Here is a 22,125-nt window from a genome sequence, read left to right as displayed (position 1 = left end):
AACTAATTCCACACTTCAACAGCACAGCAGAATGAAGGTCATCATATCTAAGCAGTGGCACAACAATAGTGTCTCCAGGAATCCCCGTTCAACCGCGAGCTCAGGTGCTGCTAGTGTGAAATCTGCACATTCTCCCCATGACATTGTGTTTATGGGGTATTCTGGGTTCCTCCCATAAAGACACACCATAAAGTTGGATATCTATTGTAGATTACTCTTTAACACAGGGTAAGTGACAAAATAATGAAAGCAAGTACATGGGCATGTGGGAGACAGAAGTAGTATAAGGGAAATGGTAATACTGGTCCCTTCCATAATGAACTAGGATATGTGCAATAAATGCCTTGTCACTAATAACAAGATCTGGTAAATGAGCAATTACAAACAAACCCATAAAATTTGACAAGTTAAATCCTAATGTAACGCGCCGTAAGGATTCACGGCTAATGTAATGGCATCTCTGTAATGTTCACTGCTGAGGTAACAATTTCTCAGTAGCAGCAATGTTTGGGTTATGGCTGGAGATAACAGGACTTTGGTTATGCATGTTAGCCAATCAGAGATTGCTGCTCTGTCTTGTGAATCTGGAAGGAGATTTTTTGCAGTCTTTGTCGAGGAGAGATGAAGAGGGAAGACACGTGTGGAGAGAGCTGGTAGACCACCGGACGGAGTGGAATGGGATCTGAGGTCAGCGACGCTCGAAGGAGATCGATGGTGGAACAATGGCGAATGAGTGAGCTCCAACGTGCACTTTTGACTTTTCCTTGAATTGGGCCCTTTTTTATTTGTTATTTTACTAATCCTATATTCAGATTAAGATTCATAAAGTTCATCATTTAATTGCATATGGTGTACTGTCTGATATTTTGCGTTGTGGGTTTGTAACTGGGCAGTACATTACACAACATCCACACAAACATGATTTCTCAGCTTGGCGGGGCCAGAGGCTGTTTTCCCCTAGACAAACACGAGCTGGCCGAGCCTGAGGGTTACAGTAATATTTAGAAAGAGTAAATAAACCCTTAACAAAGAGGGTAATGAATGGATGAAGAAATGCTCTAAATTGAATGTTTGAAACTCAGTTCAAGAAAATGCTTAATGGAACCCAAGTAACAAATCTTCAGAAAATAGAAAGTCATTATCCAGCAATCAAATGAATAGTGGGCTAATTTAAATCCACTAGTTTTGGCAACACTCAAAAGGTTTCAGTACTAAAAGTTCAGGTGTAGTTGCCTTGGTTCAACACAAAAAGAAAGAACTGGTCAAGTTACTTTTTTGAAAATTTATTAAGGTTAGATCAGTGAATATATCACTTGGAATTTACTCAAACAAGCCATATTTTGAAAAAGGATCTAGTGCTTTCTCGGTGTATATGACGAATAAACCCTTCTCAGGCTTCAAGTAGATACAGGTATCGGTCATAACCGAAGTTCCGATGACAAACTCTGTCATCTTCTTCGGGGATGATGCCTGGGGAAGTCTAGTCCTGCGGTACTTATACCCTTGTAGTCCTTCCTTCCTGATTGGATGAAGACTAACCAATTGGGAGGGATGGACTACAGAGGTATAAATATACTGGACTAGATTTACCCAGGCATCATCCACGATGAAGATGGCAGAGTTTGTCATTGAAACGTTGGTTATAATTGATACCTGTACTTGCTGGAAGCTTGAGAAGAGTTTATTCATTAAGCTATATTTTCATTACACGTTAAATCCTTTGAACATCAATGTATACCAATTCAAAAAGCAAATGGATACAAATCAGTAACTCTTAAACTCTCCCAGTTCCTTAAACAAAAACCATGTTGCCTCTCCAGCAAATTACTTACCAACACAAACCAGTTTGTTAATTTGCCCTTTCTTCCACTTCAGCAAATCACCACCTTTCCCACAACCCAAATCCAAGACAGAGATGTTATGCCTATTCTTCCGTCGCACCAATTCAAGGAACTCTCCTAAGTAAAAAGGCAAGATGTCGGCAATCAGTTGAAAACTCTAGAATTAAAACTTCATAACTGCTTCAAAAAAACAAAAAAAAATCACATTTTTATCTAATGTGGAGGAAAACATTGTGAGTTAAAGATTTTGATAGACAGAGGGTTAATACTGACTTTTTGAGTATGGAAACCAGTTTGCAACTTAGTTATAGATATGGCCTTGGCTTTCAGCAGACAATTCTTAGAAACTGTTTGCAGTAGTTTATCTTGTTAGAATTAGCCTCAAGGATATGGGACAAACAGACTGATACACAAGACTGATTTTAGAAACGCAGAAAGCATAGAAAACCTACAGCACAATACAGGCCCTTCAACCCACAAAGCTATGCCAAACACGTCCTTACCTTAGAAATTACCTAGTGTTACCCATAGCCCTCTATTTTTCTGAGCTCCATATACCTATCCAGGAATCTCTAAAAGACCCTATCATATCTGCCTCCACCACCATCGCCGGCAGCCCATCCCACACACTCACCACTCTCTGTGTAAAAAACTTACCCCTGACATCTCCTCTGTACCTACTTCCAAGCGCCTTAGAACTGTGCCCTCTTGTGCTAGCCATTCCAGCCCTGGGAAAAAGCCTCTGACTATCCACATGATCAATGCCTATCATCTTATATACCTCTATCAGGTCACCTCTCATCTTCTGTCATTCCAAGGAAAAAAGGCCGAGTTCACTTAACCTACTCTCATAAGGCATGCTCCCCAATCCAGGCAACATCCTTGTAAATCTCCCCCGCACCCTTTCTATGGTTTCCACATCCTTCCTACAGTGAGTCAACCAGAATTGAGCACAGTACTCCAAGTGGGGTCTGACCAGGGTCCTATATAGCTGCAACATTACATCTTGGCTCCTAAACTCAATCCCACTATTTTTTTTTAATTTTAGCTGTTGTTATGTGTATAGTTTATCCCAAGATAACTGCATGTGAACCTAGCTTATCTTCTGTAATTCATAAGGGAATCAGACAGACTCTGCTTCTGCAATCAATTTGTTTAAAAGGAGTTGTGCTCTCGGTATGATTTGGAGTTCAAAACCACCGTTAGCAGTTCCACTCTCGGCAATATCATGAATAAAGCTCTCTTTACTTCAAAGCCTGAAACTGTCCGAGTGGTGTATTTGAGTAATTTCTCTAACAGTTCTTATATATTTGAGTAATTTCCCTAACCTCTACAAAGTGAAGAGGGCTGTAATATGATAGAAGCCTTTAGATCAAAGCGCCGAGGAAGATTGAAGCATCGAGGTGAATGCGGAGGTCAGATCGGCACTCGCTCTTAATGGATCAGGCTGGGGGTCGAGAGGCCACGGGAGGTCGCTTCTCAGCGGATGAAGGCCCCACAGAAGGACTGAGTTTGAGCTGTTGCTCTCCATCAATGCTGATGGAGGATGTTACTGAAATTCCAAGATGTGATTATCAGTGCGGACCGCAACTTACATTGATCTTTCTCAGTTATTCCGTGTTTTCTTTCTTGTTGCCAATTGGTGAGTGGGTGATAAGTCACTTTTTTGGGTAAGGGAGGGGTTTGGTGTTTGATGGTATTGTCGCTGTTTTTTTTTGCATGGGAAGGGGTTTGATGTTTTAGCTGCCATGTCTGGGTGGGCAATCCGTTAGTTTCTGTGTGAGGGAGTGGTTGGGGGGTTTGGGGTTTGTGAATTTTGTTTCTTTTTCTTTTTCATGCAGGAGATGGGCCTCAATGATTTCCATGGTTTTTCTGTATATTATGGTTATCTGGAGAAAACACTTCCCATATATACTTTGATAATAAAATTAACCTTTGAAACCCAGTAGAAAGTCGGGTTAACTTGATCTTGCTTGAATTAAAGCACTTACAAAGGTTCATTTATTGTCAAAGTATGCATGTTCAGTACAACTCTGATGATGTCTACTCCAGATAGCTATTAAATACAGAAAGACCACGGGAGCATTGGAAGAAAAGACATCCACTCGTCACCCCCCCCCCCACCCTGGGCATGAAAAAGAAAAAAAACAAAACTTGCAGATCCCAAAAATCCCCCCTCACACCCAGCACAATAAACAGCGACAAAAGCAGTCCCTCGACCCTGACACCCGCATAAAAAAATAACGACAATAACAGTCCCGACCCCGTCATTCACAGAAAAAAACAGTGCCAGGAGCACCAAACCTCCAAACCCTGACACACAAAAAAAATTAACAGATCACAATCTGTCACAAGAAAGAAAACACCAAAAAAACTGAAGGAAACCAATATAAAGTATGGTCCAATAATCACATAAATCTCAGTATAATCAGAAACTTTTTGTCTGCATATAAGGAGAGCAGCCGCACGAACTCAGCCCTTCTGTAAAAAATGACCGTCAACCCAGGTCCGAAATCGCTAATCCAGCTGCTGACCCACTCCGCATTCACCTCGATGCTTCAATTTTCCTTGCTGCTTCGAGATGGAGTCACTCATGACCCTGCGCCTCATCTCTGATCTTTTCCATGAGTCAGCTTGTATTCTCAGTCTTTTTTGCCATCACCACCTCCCCGTCTCTGATCTCCACAAGAAAGGTCTCCAGACACAGCATCACGCTGGATCCTTTGATCAAGTTCCAAACTGTACTTCACAGGCCCCAACAGTTTCCATAACACAAGTGAGACGAGAAGTACAAGCAGAAGGTGGAGAAGTGAGATAATTGGAAAGATTTGCTGTCTGGAAGATGTTGCCGGAGGAATCGTTGTTTGCTGGCACCATCTTGACCAGAAGAAATGTTAGATGTTAGAAATTTGCATGTTTACTTACATGTTAAAAATTTAGGTTTCCTTTCCAATCCTTGCATTTTGATCAAAAATTGTAGCACATGTTCAGATTTCTACTGTTTAATGGTGTAAACAATCCACTTGATAATAACTTCCGGAGAACACAAAACAGACTCAAGGACAGCTTCTATCTTGCTATTATCAGACTTTTGAATGGATTCCTCATGTACCAAAAGGTGAACTCTTGATTTCCTAAATACTTCATCGTGGTTTTATATTTTATCCGTCTACCTGCACTTTCTCTAACAATAACACTGTATTCTACATTCTGTTTATATTGTCAATGTAATCACATTTGGCCTGATCTATATGGTTGGCACACAAAACAAAAGCTTTTCACTGTATCTCAATACACATGGCAATAAATAGCATGGCCTGGCTACCTTAGATCATACATCACTCAAGCTTAGATGTATATTTTAATAATCAATGGCACCAAGAACAAAAATGTCCACATTTTTATAGAAAACAGATACAGATACAGTGTTAGCTGTGAGGAGGATGCTAAGGGGATGCAGGGTGACTTGGATAGGTTAGGTGAGTGGGCAAATTCATGGCAGATGCAATTTAATGTGGATAAATGTGAGGTTATCCACTTTGGTGGCAAAAACAGGAAAACCGATTATTATCTGAATGGTGGCCGATTAGGAAAAGGGGAGGTGAAATGAGACCTGGGTGTCATTATACACCAGTCATTGAAAGTGGGCATGCAGGTACAGCAGGCGGTGAAAAAGGCGAATGGTATGCTGACATTCATAGCAAGAGGATTCGAGTACAGGAGCAGGGAGGTACTACTGCAGTTGTACAAGGCCTTGGTGAGACCACACCTGGAGTATTGTGTGCAGTTTTGGTCCCCTAATCTGAGGAAAGACATCCTTGCCAATAGAGGGAGTACAAAGAAGGTTCACCAGATTGATTCCTGGGATGGCAGGACTTTCATATGATGAAAGACTGGATCGACTAAGTTTATACTCGCTGGAATTTAGAAGATTGAGGGGGGATCTTATTGAAGCATATAAAATCGTAAAGGGATTGGACAGGCTAGATGCAGGAAGATTGTTCCCGATGTTGGGGAAGTCCAGAACGAGGGGTCACAGTTTGAGGATAAAGGGGAAGTCTTTTAGGACCGAGATTAGGAAAAACTTCTTCACACAGAGAGTGGTGAATCTGTGCAATTCTCTGCCACAGGAAACAGTTGAGGCCAGTTCATTGGCTATACTTAAGAGGGAGTTAGATATGGCCCTTGTGGCTAAAGGGATCAGGGGGTATGGGGGGAAGGCTGGTACAGGGTTCTGAGTTGGATGATCAGCCATGATCATACTGAATGGCAGTGCAGGCTCGAAGGGCCGAATGGCCTATTCCTGCACCTATTTTCTATGTTTCTATATGTTTCTATGATGATACACAACAGCACTCCTACATTCAGGAAATGGGAATGAACATCACTTTCATTTGTGTATTGAGAATTATCTTCTGAACTACCTTTAATGATTGCAGATAATCCAATGCAAATAACGCCACCAATTTCAAGGTTCCATTAAAGTCCAATCCCGACAGCTCATGATTTCGGATGCCTCCTGCATCAACCCAACATATTCAACCTGTGCACATTTCATTTTAAGCTTCCTCCTGATTATGTGCACGTCAACAGAAAGTTCAAATTCTTGAAGGGCATAAAAATCAAACCTTCTGTGATTGAAATAACATTAAAAAATTGTATCCAGAACAAGGGCAAGTCACAGCTAAATTATTAAAGTGGCTAGATTTCTTTCTTTCTTTGGAAAGTCTCAAGTATATGGAATATACAAGTGCAAAGTGTTTTGATTTCTTTACAATAGACATGCAATGCAATGAACATGAACATGAACTTTCAAACCTACCAATAAGGACGCTCTTGATCCAGTTGTTGAAATTGCGTAAGTAAAAGATTCTACTCTGACTGCGGACTGCCAATCCACATTCTTGGAGCTCATTATAGTGTGCAGCCACTTTACTGCAGTGACCCTCATCCACTTTCTGATTTAAAAAACAGAATTAAAAGATTAATCATTTCTAGTGGACCTAATCATTGAAACTCCTGCACCAAAACATCAGAAGCTATTGAAAAAAAAAACCAGTGCACTAACACTTGCAAATATGCCATGGAATATGCTTGTCCACATAATGAGAGGCAAAGACAGGAGATCGGCAGTGTCTGTTTCCCATTGTAAGGGTCTCTAAAACCAAAGGGCATAGGTTTAATGTGAGAGGCGGGGATCTGAGGGATAGGTTTTTCACACACAAAGGTATCTGGAATGAGCTGTCAGAGGAGGCATTGGAGGCAAGAACAACAAGAACATTTAAGAGGCATATGAACTGGTACTAAGATGAGCATAGAGAAATAGGGAATTAACGCAAGCAAGTGGGGTTCGTATAGAGTGGTATACTTGTCGGCATAGACATGGTGGGGCAAAGGTCCTCTTAGCATACTGTACAACCCTAGGATTCGACAACAAAGTTGAAGCCTCTGGAGTACAGGAGGTAGTGACAGCATCAAGCAAAAGTAACGTGAGGGACCAGACAATAGCAATCATGGTAAATGGTTGATTTTCTGGTGTAGCCTGTTCCGCTACTTGCCTTTCTAAATTTATAATGAATGATTTGGAACATAAGATTTCCAAATGAAATATCACAATGGAGCATAAAACTTCACACAGAAAATTGTGAATTGATCCATTCCATTTTTACCTGGAAGATAAAATAAAGGGTTCAATTCTAAAAGCACTGCAAGAAATAAAACTTGGACACGTAGATGTATAAATCTTTTGAAGCCGTTAATACCTATTGAAAACTAAATTTAAAACAGCGCACATGAACTTGGACAGCATAAAAAGAAAAGAGCACAAATTAAGAGAGATCACATTGAACCTCTACATAAGCTGGATCTGATTATTCCAAGTTCTGGTCACTGTGGTTGAGAAAGGACATGAATATTTTAGGGACAACGCAGAAATTGGTTGGAGAAGTGAGGGCTGTTCTAATGAAATGAAGGTTGAGAGGCAATTTAATTTGAGACCTTCGAAGTCATAAGGGAACCAGAAGGTAATAAAGGAAAATAGCTTTGAGTGGCCAAATCAATAGAAACAGGAAGGAAATTTAAAGCAATTGGCAAAAGAACTGGTGGCAACATGAGAGAAAGGCTTTGCCACAGAATAAAGTCGTTCAATCTAGAACCCACTGCTTGAAAAGCTGGTGGATACGTATTCAATTCTTTCAAGGGAAATTGTGTGATTTTTTAAAGAACAGCACAGTTTGGAAAAAGGGAACAGAGCTTGATGGACTTGGTGTCCTCTTTCCATGCTCCAGTTTTCTGTGATATTATAACATTGATCAGATAATTCAGCAGAAACAGCATTGCCCATACTGTGGCAAGAACACCAAGTATACACCTTTAAGAAGGAAGTAAAACTTGATTGGCATAAGGGAAAACCAAAATGAAACATACAGTGATAGAGGCAGCTGATAAGCGTGAACACAACAGTCAACATGCAAACAACCAAGAGACACAGTGTACCGGAACGGTGGATAGATGATCTCACATTTAGGAATGCAAACCCTTACAGATTTATTTTTAACACTAAGCTTCAGGGCTGCCCCAAGAGTTTGTATTAGACATAACAAACGTTTAGTATCACAGGTACAATGCTATGCCTGTCAACACATCCGGCTCTCCAGATAATAAATTCCGACTTCAGCTTCCAAATTATATACGCAATCTTTCAGCTAGTTCATCGAATCAGGTGGGGGGGGCGGGGAAGAAGAAAGTGAATGTTGTGGGATGGGAACAAAGTGGAGTAAATCAGAACTGATTGGGGAGTATGCAGAGGCAGTTCAGGCAAGAAGTGTTGGATGGAGAAGCGGCTGGGGATCGGGAGTGGTGGGGAGAAGGGGCTGGGGGATCGGGAGTGGTGGGGAGAAGGGGCTGGAGGATCGGGAGTGGTGGGGGAGAAGGGGCTGGGGATCGGGAGTGGAGTGGTGGGGAGAAGGGGCTGGGGATCGGGAGTGGTGTGGTGGGGGAGAAGGGGCTGGGGGATCGGGAGTGGTGTGGTGGGGGAGAAGGGGCTGGGGATCGGGAGTGGTGGGGAAGGCGAAGGGGCTGGGGATCGGGAGTGGTGGGGGGAAGGGGCTGGGGATTGGGAGTGGTGGGGGGAAGGGGCTGGGGATCGGGAGTGGTGGGGGGAAGGGGCTGGGGATCGGGAGTGGTGGGGGGAAGGGGCTGGAGATCGGGAGTGGTGGGGGGAAGGGGCTGGAGATCAGGAGTGGTGGGGGAAGGGGCTGGAGATCGGGAGTGGTGGGGGGAAGGGGCTGGGGATCGGGAGTGGTGAGGGAGAAGAGGATGGGGATCGGGAGTGGTGGGGGGAAGGGGCTGGGGATCGGGAGTGGTGGGGGGAAGGGGCTGGGGATCGGGAGTGGTGGGGAGAAGGGGCTGGGGATCGGGAGTGGTGGGGAGAAGGGGCTGGGGATCGGGAGTGGTGGGGGGAAGGGGCTGGGGATCGGGAGTGGTGGGGAGAAGGGGCTGATGTTGGGAGTGGTGGGGGGAAGGGGCTGGGGATCGGGAGTGGTGGGGGGAAGGGGCTGGGGATCGGGAGTGGTGGGGGGAAGGGGCTGATGTTGGGAGTGGTGGGGGGAAAGGGCTGGGGATCGGGAGTGGTGGGGGAAGGGGCTGGAGATTGGGAGTGGTGGGGGAAGGGGCTGGGGATCGGGAGTGGTGGGGGAAGGGGCTGGAGGATCGGGAGTGGTGGGGGAAGGGGCTGGAGGATCGGGAGTGGTGGGGGACGGGGCGGGGGGATCAGGAGTGGTGTGGTGGGGGAGAAGGGGCTGGGGGATCGGGAGTGGTGGGGGGAAGGGGCTGGGGGATCGGGAGTGGTGGGAGAAGGGGCTGGGGATTGGGAGTGGTGGGGGAAGGGGAAGGGGCTGGGGATCGGGAGTGGTGGGGGGAAGGGGCTGGGGGATCGGGAGTGGTGGGGGGAAGGGACTGGGGGATCGGGAGTGGTGGGGGAAGGGGCTGGGGATCGGGAGTGGTGGGGGGAAGGGGCTGGGGGATCGGGAGTGGTGTGGTGGGGGAGAAGGAGCTGGGGGATCGGGAGTGGTGGGGGAGAAGGAGCTGGGGGATCGGGAGTGGTGGGGGAGAAGGGGCTGGGGATCGGGAGTGGTGGGGGAGAAGGGGCTGGGGATCGGGAGTGGTGGGGGAGAAGGGGCGGGGTATCGGGAGTGGTGGGGGAGAAGGGGCTGGGGATCGGGAGTGGTGGGGGAGAAGGGGCTGGGGATCGGGAGTGGTGGGGGAAGGGGAAGGGGCTGGGGATCGGGAGTGGTGGGGGAAGGGGAAGGGGCTGGGGATCGGGAGTGGTGGGGGAAGGGGAAGGGGCTGGGGATCGGGAGTGGCGGGGGAGAAGGGGCTGGGGGATCGGGAGTGGAGTGGTGGGGGAGAAGAGGCTGGGGATCGGGAGTGGTGGGGGGAAGGGGCTGGGGATCGGGAGTGGTGGGGGAAGGGGCTGGGGATCGGGAGTGGTGGGGGAAGGGGCTGGGGATCGGGAGTGGTGTGGTGGGAGAGAAGGGGCTGGGGGATCGGGAGTGGTGTGGTGGGGGAGAATGGGCTGGGGATCGGGAGTGGTGGGGGAAGGGGAAGGGGCTGGGGATCGGGAGTGGTGGGGGGAAGGGGCTGGGGATCGGGAGTGGTGGGGGGAAGGGGCTGGAGATCAGGAGTGGTGGGGGAAGGGGCTGGAGATCGGGAGTGGTGGGGGGAAGGGGCTGGGGATCGGGAGTGGTGAGGGAGAAGAGGATGAGGATCGGGAGTGGTGGGGAGAAGGGGCTGGGGGATCGGGAGTACTGGGGGAAGGGGCTGGGGATCGGGAGTACTGGGGGAAGGGGCTGGGGATCGGGAGTGGTGGGGGAAGGGGCTGGGGATCGGGAGTGGTGGGGGAAGGGGCTGGGGATCGGGAGTGGTGTGGTGGGGGAGAAGGGGCTGGGGATCGGGAGTGGAGTGGTGGGGGAGAAGAGGCTGGGGATTGGGAGTGGTGGGGGGAAGGGGCTGGGGATCAGGAGTGGTGGGGGGAAGGGGCTGGGGATCGGGAGTGGTGGGGGTTAGGGGCTGGGGATCGGGAGTGGTGGGGGAAGGGGCTGGGGATCGGGAGTGGTGTGGTGGGGGAGAAGGGGCTGGGGATCGGGAGTGGTGTGGTGGGGGAGAAGGGGCTGGGGATCGGGAGAGGTGTGGTGGGGAGAAGGGGCTGGGGATCGGGAGTGGTGGGGGAAGGGGAAGGGGCTGGGGATCGGGAGTGGTGGGGGAAGGGGAAGGGGCTGGGGATCAGGAGTGGTGGGGGAAGGGGCTGGGGATCGGGAGTGGTGGGGGAAGGGGCTGGGGGATCAGGAGTGGTGTGGTGGGGGGAGAAGGGGCTGGGGGATCGGGAGTGGTGGGGGGAAGGGGCTGGGGGATCGGGAGTGGTGGGAGAAGGGGCTGGGGGATCGGGAGTGGTGTGGTGGGGAGAAGGGGCTGGGGATCGGGAGTGGTGGGGGAAGGGGAAGGGGCTGGGGATCAGGAGTGGTGGGGGAAGGGGCTGGGGATCGGGAGTGGTGGGGGAAGGGGCTGGGGGATCAGGAGTGGTGGGGGAAGGGGCTGGGGGATCGGGAGTGGTGTGGTGGGGAGAAGGGGCTGGGGATCGGGAGTGGTGGGGGAAGGGGAAGGGGCTGGGGATCAGGAGTGGTGGGGGAAGGGGCTGGGGATCGGGAGTGGTGGGAGGGGGGGAACGATGAGGCCGGGAGTTGTGGGACGAGGGTTGAGTCCAGGTTTGAGAAGGAGGAAGATTACGTGAAGGTGAGTGCGTATGTTGGGGGGGGGGCTAATGTTAAAGGGTTGAGAGAAGAGTCTGACGGCCAGGGGGGATTTGGGTCAGAGTGGCCGGGGTGTGATTTCAGGCCCTCGCCTCACCTGGTACTTTCGGTCCACTTGTTCATCTTCCTTTTCTTCCCTCTCCTCGCTGTGCTTGCGCTTCCTGGGCCTCTCCCTGTCGCTATCCACCGAGGCCGGGCAGCACTGCTCCCCCGCTGAACCACTCATCCCTCGCCCCCCGACCGCTGCCGTCTGCATTCTCAAGGCGCCGGAGTGGGAGAAAACTCCCGCGACGTCCGGCTTACAAATAACCTTTGACCCTTGCCCGACCTGCCCACCAACTTCCTGCAAAGTATCTTTCCATCCGGTTCAGCCGGTTGCCATGGCCACCCATCCGCCGGAGCGACGCCCGTAGGCCACAGCAAGATGCCTTCAGAAGGCTCCCAGCGGCGGGCGGAGCCCTGAAGTTATCGTTCGGTCTTTGCCAGCGGCTCTTGGCCCCGCGGGAAGGGGGAAGGAGGGCGAACGTGCACCAGTCTATGCTGTGGGATCGGCGGCGGAGAGAATAAGCAGCTTTAAATTAGAATTGGATTATCATTTTCACTTAGACCATAACATACAGGAGCAGAAGTAGGCCATTCGGTCCATCGAGTCTGCTGTGCCATTCAATCATGGGCTGATCCAATTCTTCCAGTCATCCCCACTCCCCTGCCTTCACCCCATACCCTTTGATGCCCTGGCTAATCAAGAACCTGTCTATCTCTGCCTTAAATGCACCCAATGACTTGGCCTCCACAGCCACTCGTAGCAACAAATTCCACAGATTTACCACCCTCTGACTAAAGTAATTTCTCCGCATCTCAGTTCTTAAAGGATGTCCTTCAATCCTGAAGTTGTGCCCTCTTGTCCCAGACTCCCCTACCATGGGAAATAACTTTGCCCTATCTAATCTGTTCAGGCCTTTTAACGTTTGGAATGTTTCTGTGAGATCCCCCCTTCATTCTCCTGATTTCTGGGGAATGCAGCCCAAGAGCTGCCAGACGTTACTCACACAGTAACCCTTTCATTCCTGGAATCATTCTCGTGAATCTTCTCTGAGCCCTGTCTGATGTCAGTATATCCTTTCTAAAATAAGGAGCCCAAACCTACACATAATACTCCATGTGTAGTCTCATGACTGCCTTTTAGGCCTCAACATCAGAACCCTGCTCTTATATTCTATACCTCTAGAAATGAATGCCAATATTGCATTCGCCTTCTTCACAACTGACTCAACCGGAAGGTTAGCGGGTGTCTTACACAAGGGCTCCCAAGTCCCTTTGCATCTCTGCATTTTGAATTCTCTCCCCATCTAAATAATAGTCTGCCTGTTTATTTCTTCCACCAAAGTGCATAGCCATACTCTTTCTAACATTGTATTTCATTTGCCACTTCTTTGCCCATTCCCCTAAACTATCTAAGTCTCTCTGCAGGCTCTCTGTTTCCTCAACACTACCTGCTCCTCCACCTATCTTTGTACCATTGGCAAATTTAGCCACAAATCCATTAATACCATAGTCCAAATCATTGAAATACATGGTAAAAAGCAGCGGTTCCAACATCAACCCCTGTGGAACTTCACTGGTAACCGGTAGCCAGCCAAAATAGGATCCCTTTATTCTCACTCTCTGTTTTCTGCCGACCAGCCAATGCTCCACCCACACTAGTAACTTCCCTGTAATTCCACGGGCTCTTTTCTTGCTAAGCAGCCTCATGTGCGGCACCTTGTCAAAGACCTTCTGAAAATCCAAGTACACCATCTTTTTTGCATCTCCTTTGTCTACCCAGCTTGTAATTGATTACCTGACTAGCAGACCACAGTACGTGTGCTTGCAACACTGTGTGTCCGACAGAGTGATCAGCAACACTGGGGCTCCACAGGGGACTGTCTTGTCTCCCTTTCTCTTCACCATTTACACCTCAGACTTCAACTACTGCACAGAGTCTTGTCACCTTCAGAAGTTTTCAGATGACTCCGCCATAGTTGGATGCATCGGCAAGGGAGATGAGGCTGAGTACAGGGCTATGGTAGGAAACTTTGACACATAGTGTGAGCAGAATTATCTGCAGCTTAATGTGAAAAAGACTGAGGAGCTGGTGTAGACCTGAGGAGAGCTAAGGTACCGGTGACCCCTGTTTCCATCCAGGGGGTCAGTGTGGACATGGTGGAGGATTACAAATACCTGGGGATACGAATTGACGATAAACTGGACTGGTCAAAGAACACTGAGGCTGTCAACAAGAAGGGTCAGAGCCGATTCTATTTCCTGAGGAGACTGAGGTCCTTTAACATCTGCCGGATGATGCTGAGGATGTTTTACGAGTCTGTGGTGGCCAGTGCGATCATGTTTGCTGTTGTGTGCTGGGGCAGCAGGCTGAGGGTAGCAGACACCAACAGAATCAACAAGCTCATTTGTAAGGCCAGTGATGTTGTGGGGATGGAACTGGACTCTCTCACGGTGGTGTCTGAAAAGAGGATGCTGTCTAAGTTGCATGCCATCTTGGTCAATGTCTCCCATCCACTATGTAATGTACTGGGTGGGCACAGGAGTACATTCAGCCAGAGACTCATTCCTCCGAGATGCAGCACTGAGCGTCATAGGAAGTCATTCCTGCCTGTGGCCATCAGACTTTACAACTCCTCCCTTGGAGGGTCAGACACCCTGAGCCAATAGGCTGGTCCTGGACTTATTTCATAATTTACATATTACTATTTAACTATTTATGGTTCTATTACTATTTATTATTTATGGTGCAACTGTAACGAAAACCAATTTCCCCCGGGATCAATAAAGTATGACTACTACTACTACTACTATTTCCTCAAAGAATAGCTGTTTATCAGGCAGGATGTTCCTTTCAGGAAACCATACTGGATTTGGCCTATCTTGTCATGTGCCTCCAGATACTCTGTAATCCCAATGCCAGAATTTATTGATTCTTGAAAGATCATCGTTAGTGCCTCTACAATCTCTTCAGCTACTTCCTTCAGAATCCAAGGGTGCATTCCATCAGGTCCAGGAGATTTATCCACCCTCAGACTGTTAAGCTTCCGGAGCACCTTCTCAGTCGTAATCTTCACTGCACAAACTTCACTTCCCTGACACTCTTGAATGTCCAGTATACTGCAGACGTCTTCCACTGTGAAGACTGATGCAAAATACGTATTCAATTCCTCTGCCATCTCTGCATCTCTCTTTACAATGTCTCCAGCATCATTTTGTATTGGTCCTATATCTACCCTCGACTCTCTTTTACCCTTTAAATACTTAAAAAACCTTTTAGTATCTTCTTTGATATTAGTCACCAGCTTCCTTTCATAATTCATCTTTTCCTTCTGAATGACCTTCTTGGTTTCTTTCCGCAAGTTTTTAAAAGTTTCCCAATCCTCTGTCTTCCCAGTAGCTCTGGTTTCCTTGTATGCCCTCTCTTTTGCTTTTACTTTGGCTCTGACTTCATTTGTCAGCCAATCCAGTGTCCTTCTTCCCTTTGAAAATTCCTTCTTGTTTGGAATATATCTGTCTTGCACTTCCCTCATTTTTTGCAGAAACTCCAGCCATTGCTGCTCTGCTGTCCTTCCTGCAAATGTCCCTTTCGAGTCAACTTTGGCCATTTCCCACTCATACCGTTGTAATTTCCCTTATTCCACTGAAATACCGACACATTGGATTTTATTTTTTCCCTCTCAAATTTCAATGTGAACTCGATCATATTGTGATCACTGTTCCCTAAGGGTTCCTTAACTTTAAGCACTCTTATCACCTCCAGACCATTGCACAACACCCAATCCAGCACAGCTGATCCCCTAGTGGGCTCAACAGCAAGCTGTTCTAAAAAGCTATCCCTTAGACATTCTACAAATTCTCTCCCTTGAAGTCCAGTACCGGCCTGGTTTTCCCAATCCACTTTCATGTTAAAATCCCCAATGATTATCATGACATTGACCATGACGAGATTAATAAATCCTTTCAAGAATTTTATACCTCCCTTTATCAATCAGAATTTCCTGATGACTCCACTATAATGCATGAATTTTTTAAGAAACTGAATATTCCAAAATTATCATCTAATGAACGTTCAAAACTAGATGTACCTATTACAGTAGAGGAAATAAAGAATGCTATTTTTTCAATGAATTCAGGTAAAGCACCTGGTCCAGATGGATTTACAGTAGATTTTTTAAAATTTTTCTCGACTACACTAACTCCTTGGCTATATAGAATTTTTAGGGATGCAGTCTCAATAGGTAAGTTACCACAATCTTTCTATTGAGCTTCTATTTCCCTAATTCTTAAAAAAGATAAGGATCCTACTGAATGTGCATCTTATAGACCTATATCTCTGCTGAATGTCAATTCTAAGATATTTTCTAAAATATTGGCAACGAGATTGGAGAATGTATTACCCCAAATTATTTCTGCTGATCAAACTGGAGTTATTAAAAACCATTATTCTTTTTTTAATATTAGGAGATTAATGAATATTGTTTATACGCCTTCACCCAAAATTCCAGAATGTGTCATTTCACTGGATGCTGAAAAAGCTTTTGATAGAGTTGAATGGATATATTTATTCAATACCCTTGAGAAATTTAATTTTAGTCCGATATTCACTTCCTGGATTAAACATATATTTTACCCCTTTGGCCTCAGTACTTACTAACAATCAAAGATCCCCTTTTTTTCAATTATTCCATGGTACTAGGCAGGGTTGCCCTTTTAGTCCATTACTATTTGATATTGCCTTGGAACCGCTAGCTATTGCCATTCGTGACTCCCCTAATATATTTGGTATTACCCATGGAAATGAGACTCATCAATTATCACTATATGCAGATGATCTACTATTATATATTTCTAACCCAGGAAAATCTATTCCGGCAGTATTAACTTTGCTTGCTCAGTTTAGTAGCTTTTCTGGTTATAAACTGAACCTAAGTAAGAGTGAACTCTTTCCATTAAATATGCAGGTTCCCATTTATAGAAACTCTCCATTTAGAGTGATTACTGATTATTTTACTTATTTGGGAGTTAAGGTTACTAAGAGACATAAGGATCTATTCAATTTCAACCTTTTACCATTAATTAATCAGGTTAAACAACTGATTACTAAAGGTCCCCTTTTGTCTCTATCACTGATTGGCCGTATTAATGCTTTTAAAATGATTATTTGACCCAAATTTTTATATTTATTTCAAGCGACACCGATTTTCATTCCTAAATCTTTTTTTGATACTATTAACTCTAAAATTTCCTCTTATATATGGCAAAATAGAAATCCCAGATTAAGTAAAAAATACTTACAGAAATCTAAGAAAGAGTGTGGTTTGGCATTGCCTGTCCTAAGATTTTACTACTGGGCAATGAATATCCGATACTTAATATTTTGGACACAAGATTGGAATATAACTCCAAGCCCACATTGGGTAAACTTTGAAGGCCATCCTGTACAAGGGTTTTCTTTAGTTTCCATCTTAGGAACTTTACTGCCTTTTGCACTATCTAAATTGAATAAACAAATTTTCAACCCTGTAGTTAAACATACATTGCGAATATGGTTTCAATTTCGTAAATTTTTTGGTCTGAATGAATTTATGTTATCAAGCCCTATTATATCTAATTTCTTTTTCCAACCCTCGGTAATGGACCAAGCCCTTTTGATATGAAAAGCGAAAGGTATAATATGTTTTCGTGATCTATTTCTGGATAACTGCTTTATGTCTTTTGAGCAGTTATCTGAGAAATTTGATTTGCCTAGATCCCGTTTTTTTAGATACCTACAAATAAGAAATTTTTTTAAATACTATGTTGCCTACCTTTCCGACTTCCAATCCTTCTGGCACTCTTGATAAAATTTTAGGTTTTAATCCTTTGCAGAAGGGATTAATAGCAATAATTTATGATATAATTATGAAATTACAGCCAGATATATCTGATAAGATCGAAAATGAATGGGAAAGGGAACTTCAACTTTCCCTACCTATAGAGAAATGGGAAAAAAATTTTCAATTAATTAGTACTTCTTCTATATGTGCTAAACATACATTAATACAATTTAAAGTAGTACACAGAGCTCATATGTCCAAAGATAAACTAGCTCATTTTTATTCCCACATAAACCCTACTTGTGATAGATGTCACTCTGAAGTGGCTTCTTTAACTCATATGTTTTGGTCCTGTCCTCTTTTGGAAAAATATTGGAAAGACACTTTTGATATTATTTCAACAGTTCTATGCTTTGATTTAAAACCCCATCCTATTACGGCAATCTTTGGATTGCCAATGGTAGAACATAGATCTTTGTCTTCTTCAGCCTCTCGAATGATAGCTTTTGTTACTTTAATGGCAAGAAGATCTATTTTGTTGAACTGGAAGGAAACTAATCCTCCAACTACATTCTAATGGTTTTCTCAAACCATATTAAGTTTAAATTTAGAAAAAATTAGAAGTGATATTTTTGACCCTTCGGTTAAATTTGAAGATACTTGGAAACCTTTTATGCAACATTTTCATATGATGTAATCTGACCTTTCGGAATCTTTTTTCTAAAATTATATGATGAGAAGAGCAGAGTTAATGACATTATTGAATGTGTCTGATACAAGCTGTTGGTCTAGCCCTGTTTTGCCTTTTTTTGGGGTTTTTTTTTCTCTTTTTCGTTTGGGGTTTTTTTTGTTTATATATTTTTTTCTTTTTATTTTTTTAATGTTTAATCTCATTATGAGTTTGGAAGTCTTTTATATCTATGTTACTTAAAATTCATTTTATATATGCTGATGAACATTTTTCCAATCTCTGTACCAACTTTGTTATTGAGTTTATAATTTTGAAAAATTAATAAAAGGATTTAAAAAGAAAGAAAGATTATCATGACATTGCCTTTCTGACACACCTTTTCTATCTTCTGCTGTAATTTGTAATCCACATCCTGGCTGCTGTTTGGAGGCTTGTGTGCAACTGCTATTAGGGTCCTTTTACCTTTGCCATTTCTTAACTCAACCCATAGATACTCTACACCTTCCAATCCTATGTCATCTCTTTCCAATGATTTAATGTTATTTCTTATGCACAGAGCCACAACACCCCCTTTGCCTACTATCCTATCTTTCCAATATACCATATGTCCTTGGATGTTCAGCTCCCAATGGTAGCCATCCTTTAGCCAAGTTTCAGAGAAGGCAACAAGGTCATATTTGCCAATCTGTAGCTGAATTTCAAGATCATCCATTTTATTCCTCATTCTGCATGCATTCAAATACAACGCTGTCAGTTCAGTTTTTGTTGCTTTCTGTTTTAACTGCACCATGCCTCTATTGCCCTGTAACTCATGCCACTGGCTTTGATTAAGCCTCATCTCCTGCCTGTTCTTTCTATAATCTCTGTTGCACACTATCTTTGATTTATTTCGGTTTTCCCCTTCCTCAGTCCTATCACTCCGGTTCCCATCCCCCTGCCAAATTAGTTTAAACCCTCTCTAACAGCTCCATTAAAGGTGCCCACTAGGATATTGGACCCCTTTGGTTTTAGGTGTATCCTGTCATTTTTGTACAAGTCATACCTCCCCCAGAAGAGGCCCCAGTGATCCAGGAATCTGAATCCCTGCCCCCTACACCAGTCTCTCAGCCACACATTAATTCGCTTGATCATGCTATTCTTGCATTTGCTAGCACGTGGCACAGGCAGCAATCCTGAGATTACTACCCTAGAGGTCCTGCCTTTCAGCTTCCTACCTAACTCCCCGAATTCTCTCTTCAGGACTCCTCCCTTTTTCTACCTATGTCATTGGTACCGACTTCTGGCTGTTCACCTTCTCCCTTCACCCTGCACCCGGTCCGAAACTTCCTGTACCCTGGCAGCTGTGAGGCAACACCCCATGTAGGTATCTCCATCAGGCTGACAGAATCTCTTGTCTATTCCCCTCACTATGGAATTCCCTATGACTACCACATTCCTCATCCTTCTCTTTCCCTTCTGCACCACAGCACCACAGAACCAGGCTCAGTGCCAGAGACCCAATCGCCATGGTCGTCCTCTGTCAGGTCATCCTCCTCAACCGCATCCAAATCAAGATAACGATTACTGAAGGCGATGGCCACAGGAGTGCTCTCTACTATCTGAGCTCTTTCCTGTGTTTCCCTGACCATCACCCACTTATCTAACTCCGGTAGCCTCGGGGTGACTAATTCCCTGTAGCTCCTCGGTATCTCCTGCTCACTCTCCCTAATAAGCTGTAGGTCATCGAGCCACAGCTCCAGATCCCTAACACGGTCTCTCAGGAGCTGCATCTCGGTGCACCTGGCGCAGATGTGGCCATCTGGGAGACTGGAAGATTCCCAGGATTCCCACATCCGACGCCCAGAGCAAAATACTAACCCTACCGACATGCTCGCTATTCCTCAAAAAAAAATGCAAAGATAAAACCAAAAACCAAGTCCACTTACCTCGCCAAAGCCTGTCGCTTCTATTCTCGCCACTGGCCTACTCCCAACAATGGCCACTCTGCTTATCCCTTCTGTACTTTTATTTAGTTCGCCGAGCTCAGTTGCCGCCGCTGATAGGCCCTACACAGTGAACTAACGCCCACGAAACTCTCGTTTTAAATCACTGACTCTGACCTGTACCAAGGTACACCGAAAAACTTTTCTTGCTACGTCTCCAAGGCTAACGTGAGGGCATCCTTCAGCAGGGTGAACCCATGGAGAAAGCATCTGGTCCAGACGATGAACCTGGCCAACTATTGAAGGCCTGTGCTAATCAGCTGGCGAGAGTGTTTTCTGACATCTTTAACCTCTTGCTTCGGCATCAACCATACCAGTGTCCTAGAAAAACATAGAAACCTGCCTCAGTGGCTATCATCCAGTAGCACTGATATCCATTGCAATGAAGTGCTTTGAGAGGATGGTCACAAAGCACATCAATTCCTGCCTGAGGAGTGACCTGGATCTACTACAAATTGCCTACCATGACAACAGGTCAACAGCAGATGCTATTTCATTGGCTCTTCACTCATTCTTGGAACATCTGGACAGTGTGTGCATACATCAAGATTCTCTTCATTGATTCCAGCTCTACTTTCAACATTATCATCCCCTCAAACCCAACACATAAGCCCCAAGGCCTTGGCCTTGATACCACCTTGAGCAATTGGATCCTTGATTTCCTCACTTGCATACCCCAGCCAGTTCAGATTTGTAACACATCCCCTCCACAATCACCATCAACAAGGCTGTGTGCTTAGCTTTCTGCTCTACTCTCATTACTGTATACTTATTGTGAGGCTAAGCACAGCTCCAATGCTGTATGCTGATGACACCACTGTTGTCGGCCAAATCAAAGGTGGTGGAGAATTGGAATAAAGGAGGAAGATTGAAAATCTGGCGGAATGGTGCCACAACAACAACCTCTCACTCAAAGTCAGCAAAATCAAAGAGTGGATTATTGACGACAGGAGGAAGAAACTGGAGGACAATGAACCAGTCTTTAGCTGATCAGAGATGAACGGGGACAGGGTCATTAATATTAAATTCCATGGCAGTCATCATTTCAGAGAATCTGTCCTGAGACCAACATGTAAGTGCCATTACCCAGCAGTAGCTCTACTGTCTTACAAGTTTGCACAGATTCAACATATCATCTAAAACTTTGACAAACTTCTATACTTGCATAGTCACCTGACGCATCACAGTCTGGGATGGAAACACCATTGCCCAAGAATGGAAAAGCCACAAAAAGTGTGAGTAAAGCCCAGTCCATCGGAGAAAAAGCCCTCCCCACCGCTGAGCATATCTACAAGGAGCACTGTCACAAGAAAGCAGCATTATCAAGGGCACTGCACCATCCGGGCCATACTCTCTTCTCATTGCTGCTGTCAGAGAGGTGGTACAAGAGCCCTAGGTCCCACACCACCAGTTTCAGGAACAGTTATTGCCTTTCAACCATCAGGCTCCTGAACTAACATGGATAACACTGTGTACATACATCTATTGATGCTTCTGGACACACCTTCAGTGATGTTCCTGGAATCATCGGGTGTTTCAGATCTTTCAACATCATACAACCTCCTCCAGGTGACCCAGCCGGGGCTGATCAGACCCCAGCTTGTGTCCAGATGGCTAGCTACTTATGACTCCATGGCTCCCCTCTTTTGAGCCACAGCCATCTTGAGGCCCTCTCTGCCACATCGGTGGTACTGTGGATGGCTCTCCTCTTCCTCTCTCCCTCGATGCCCAAAATGCTGAAGGCTCTAACTAAAGAACGGGCTACGAATCCCCTACAACCAACCTCCACTGGGAGACACCTTGCTCTCCACCCAGCCTGCTGACAGTTGCTGACCAGTCCTGCGTACTTGGAGAGCTTCCTTTCAAAGACCTCCTCCAAGCTATCTTCCCATGGGATTGTCAGCTCCAGCAGCACCACTTGCTTAGTAGACTCAGACACTAGGA

General features: G+C 45.6%; 1 protein-coding gene across 2 annotated transcripts in view; it reads right to left on the bottom strand.

Annotated features, from left to right (window-relative positions):
- Positions 1-11,956, bottom strand: part of rnmt (RNA (guanine-7-) methyltransferase) — a 39,245-nt gene extending 27,289 nt beyond the window's left edge. Inside the window, exons 1-3 of one of the 2 annotated variants that reach the window (XM_063059742.1) lie at positions 11,745-11,956; positions 6,664-6,799; positions 1,833-1,958 (exon numbers count right to left, since the gene is read on the bottom strand). In XM_063059742.1, the coding sequence (XP_062915812.1) occupies positions 1,833-1,958; positions 6,664-6,799; positions 11,745-11,903 (421 nt within the window). In that variant the 5' untranslated portion in view covers positions 11,904-11,956. The remainder of the gene's footprint in view (positions 1-1,832; positions 1,959-6,663; positions 6,800-11,744) is intronic. The other variant, XM_063059747.1, reaches the window with a different exon arrangement.
- Positions 11,957-22,125: the final 10,169 nt, after the last annotated feature.

This window comes from Mobula hypostoma, chromosome 1, assembly GCF_963921235.1.
Source record: "Mobula hypostoma chromosome 1, sMobHyp1.1, whole genome shotgun sequence".
Taxonomy (NCBI): Eukaryota; Metazoa; Chordata; class Chondrichthyes; order Myliobatiformes; family Myliobatidae; genus Mobula; species Mobula hypostoma.
This window is presented reverse-complemented; position numbering and strand designations above follow the sequence as displayed.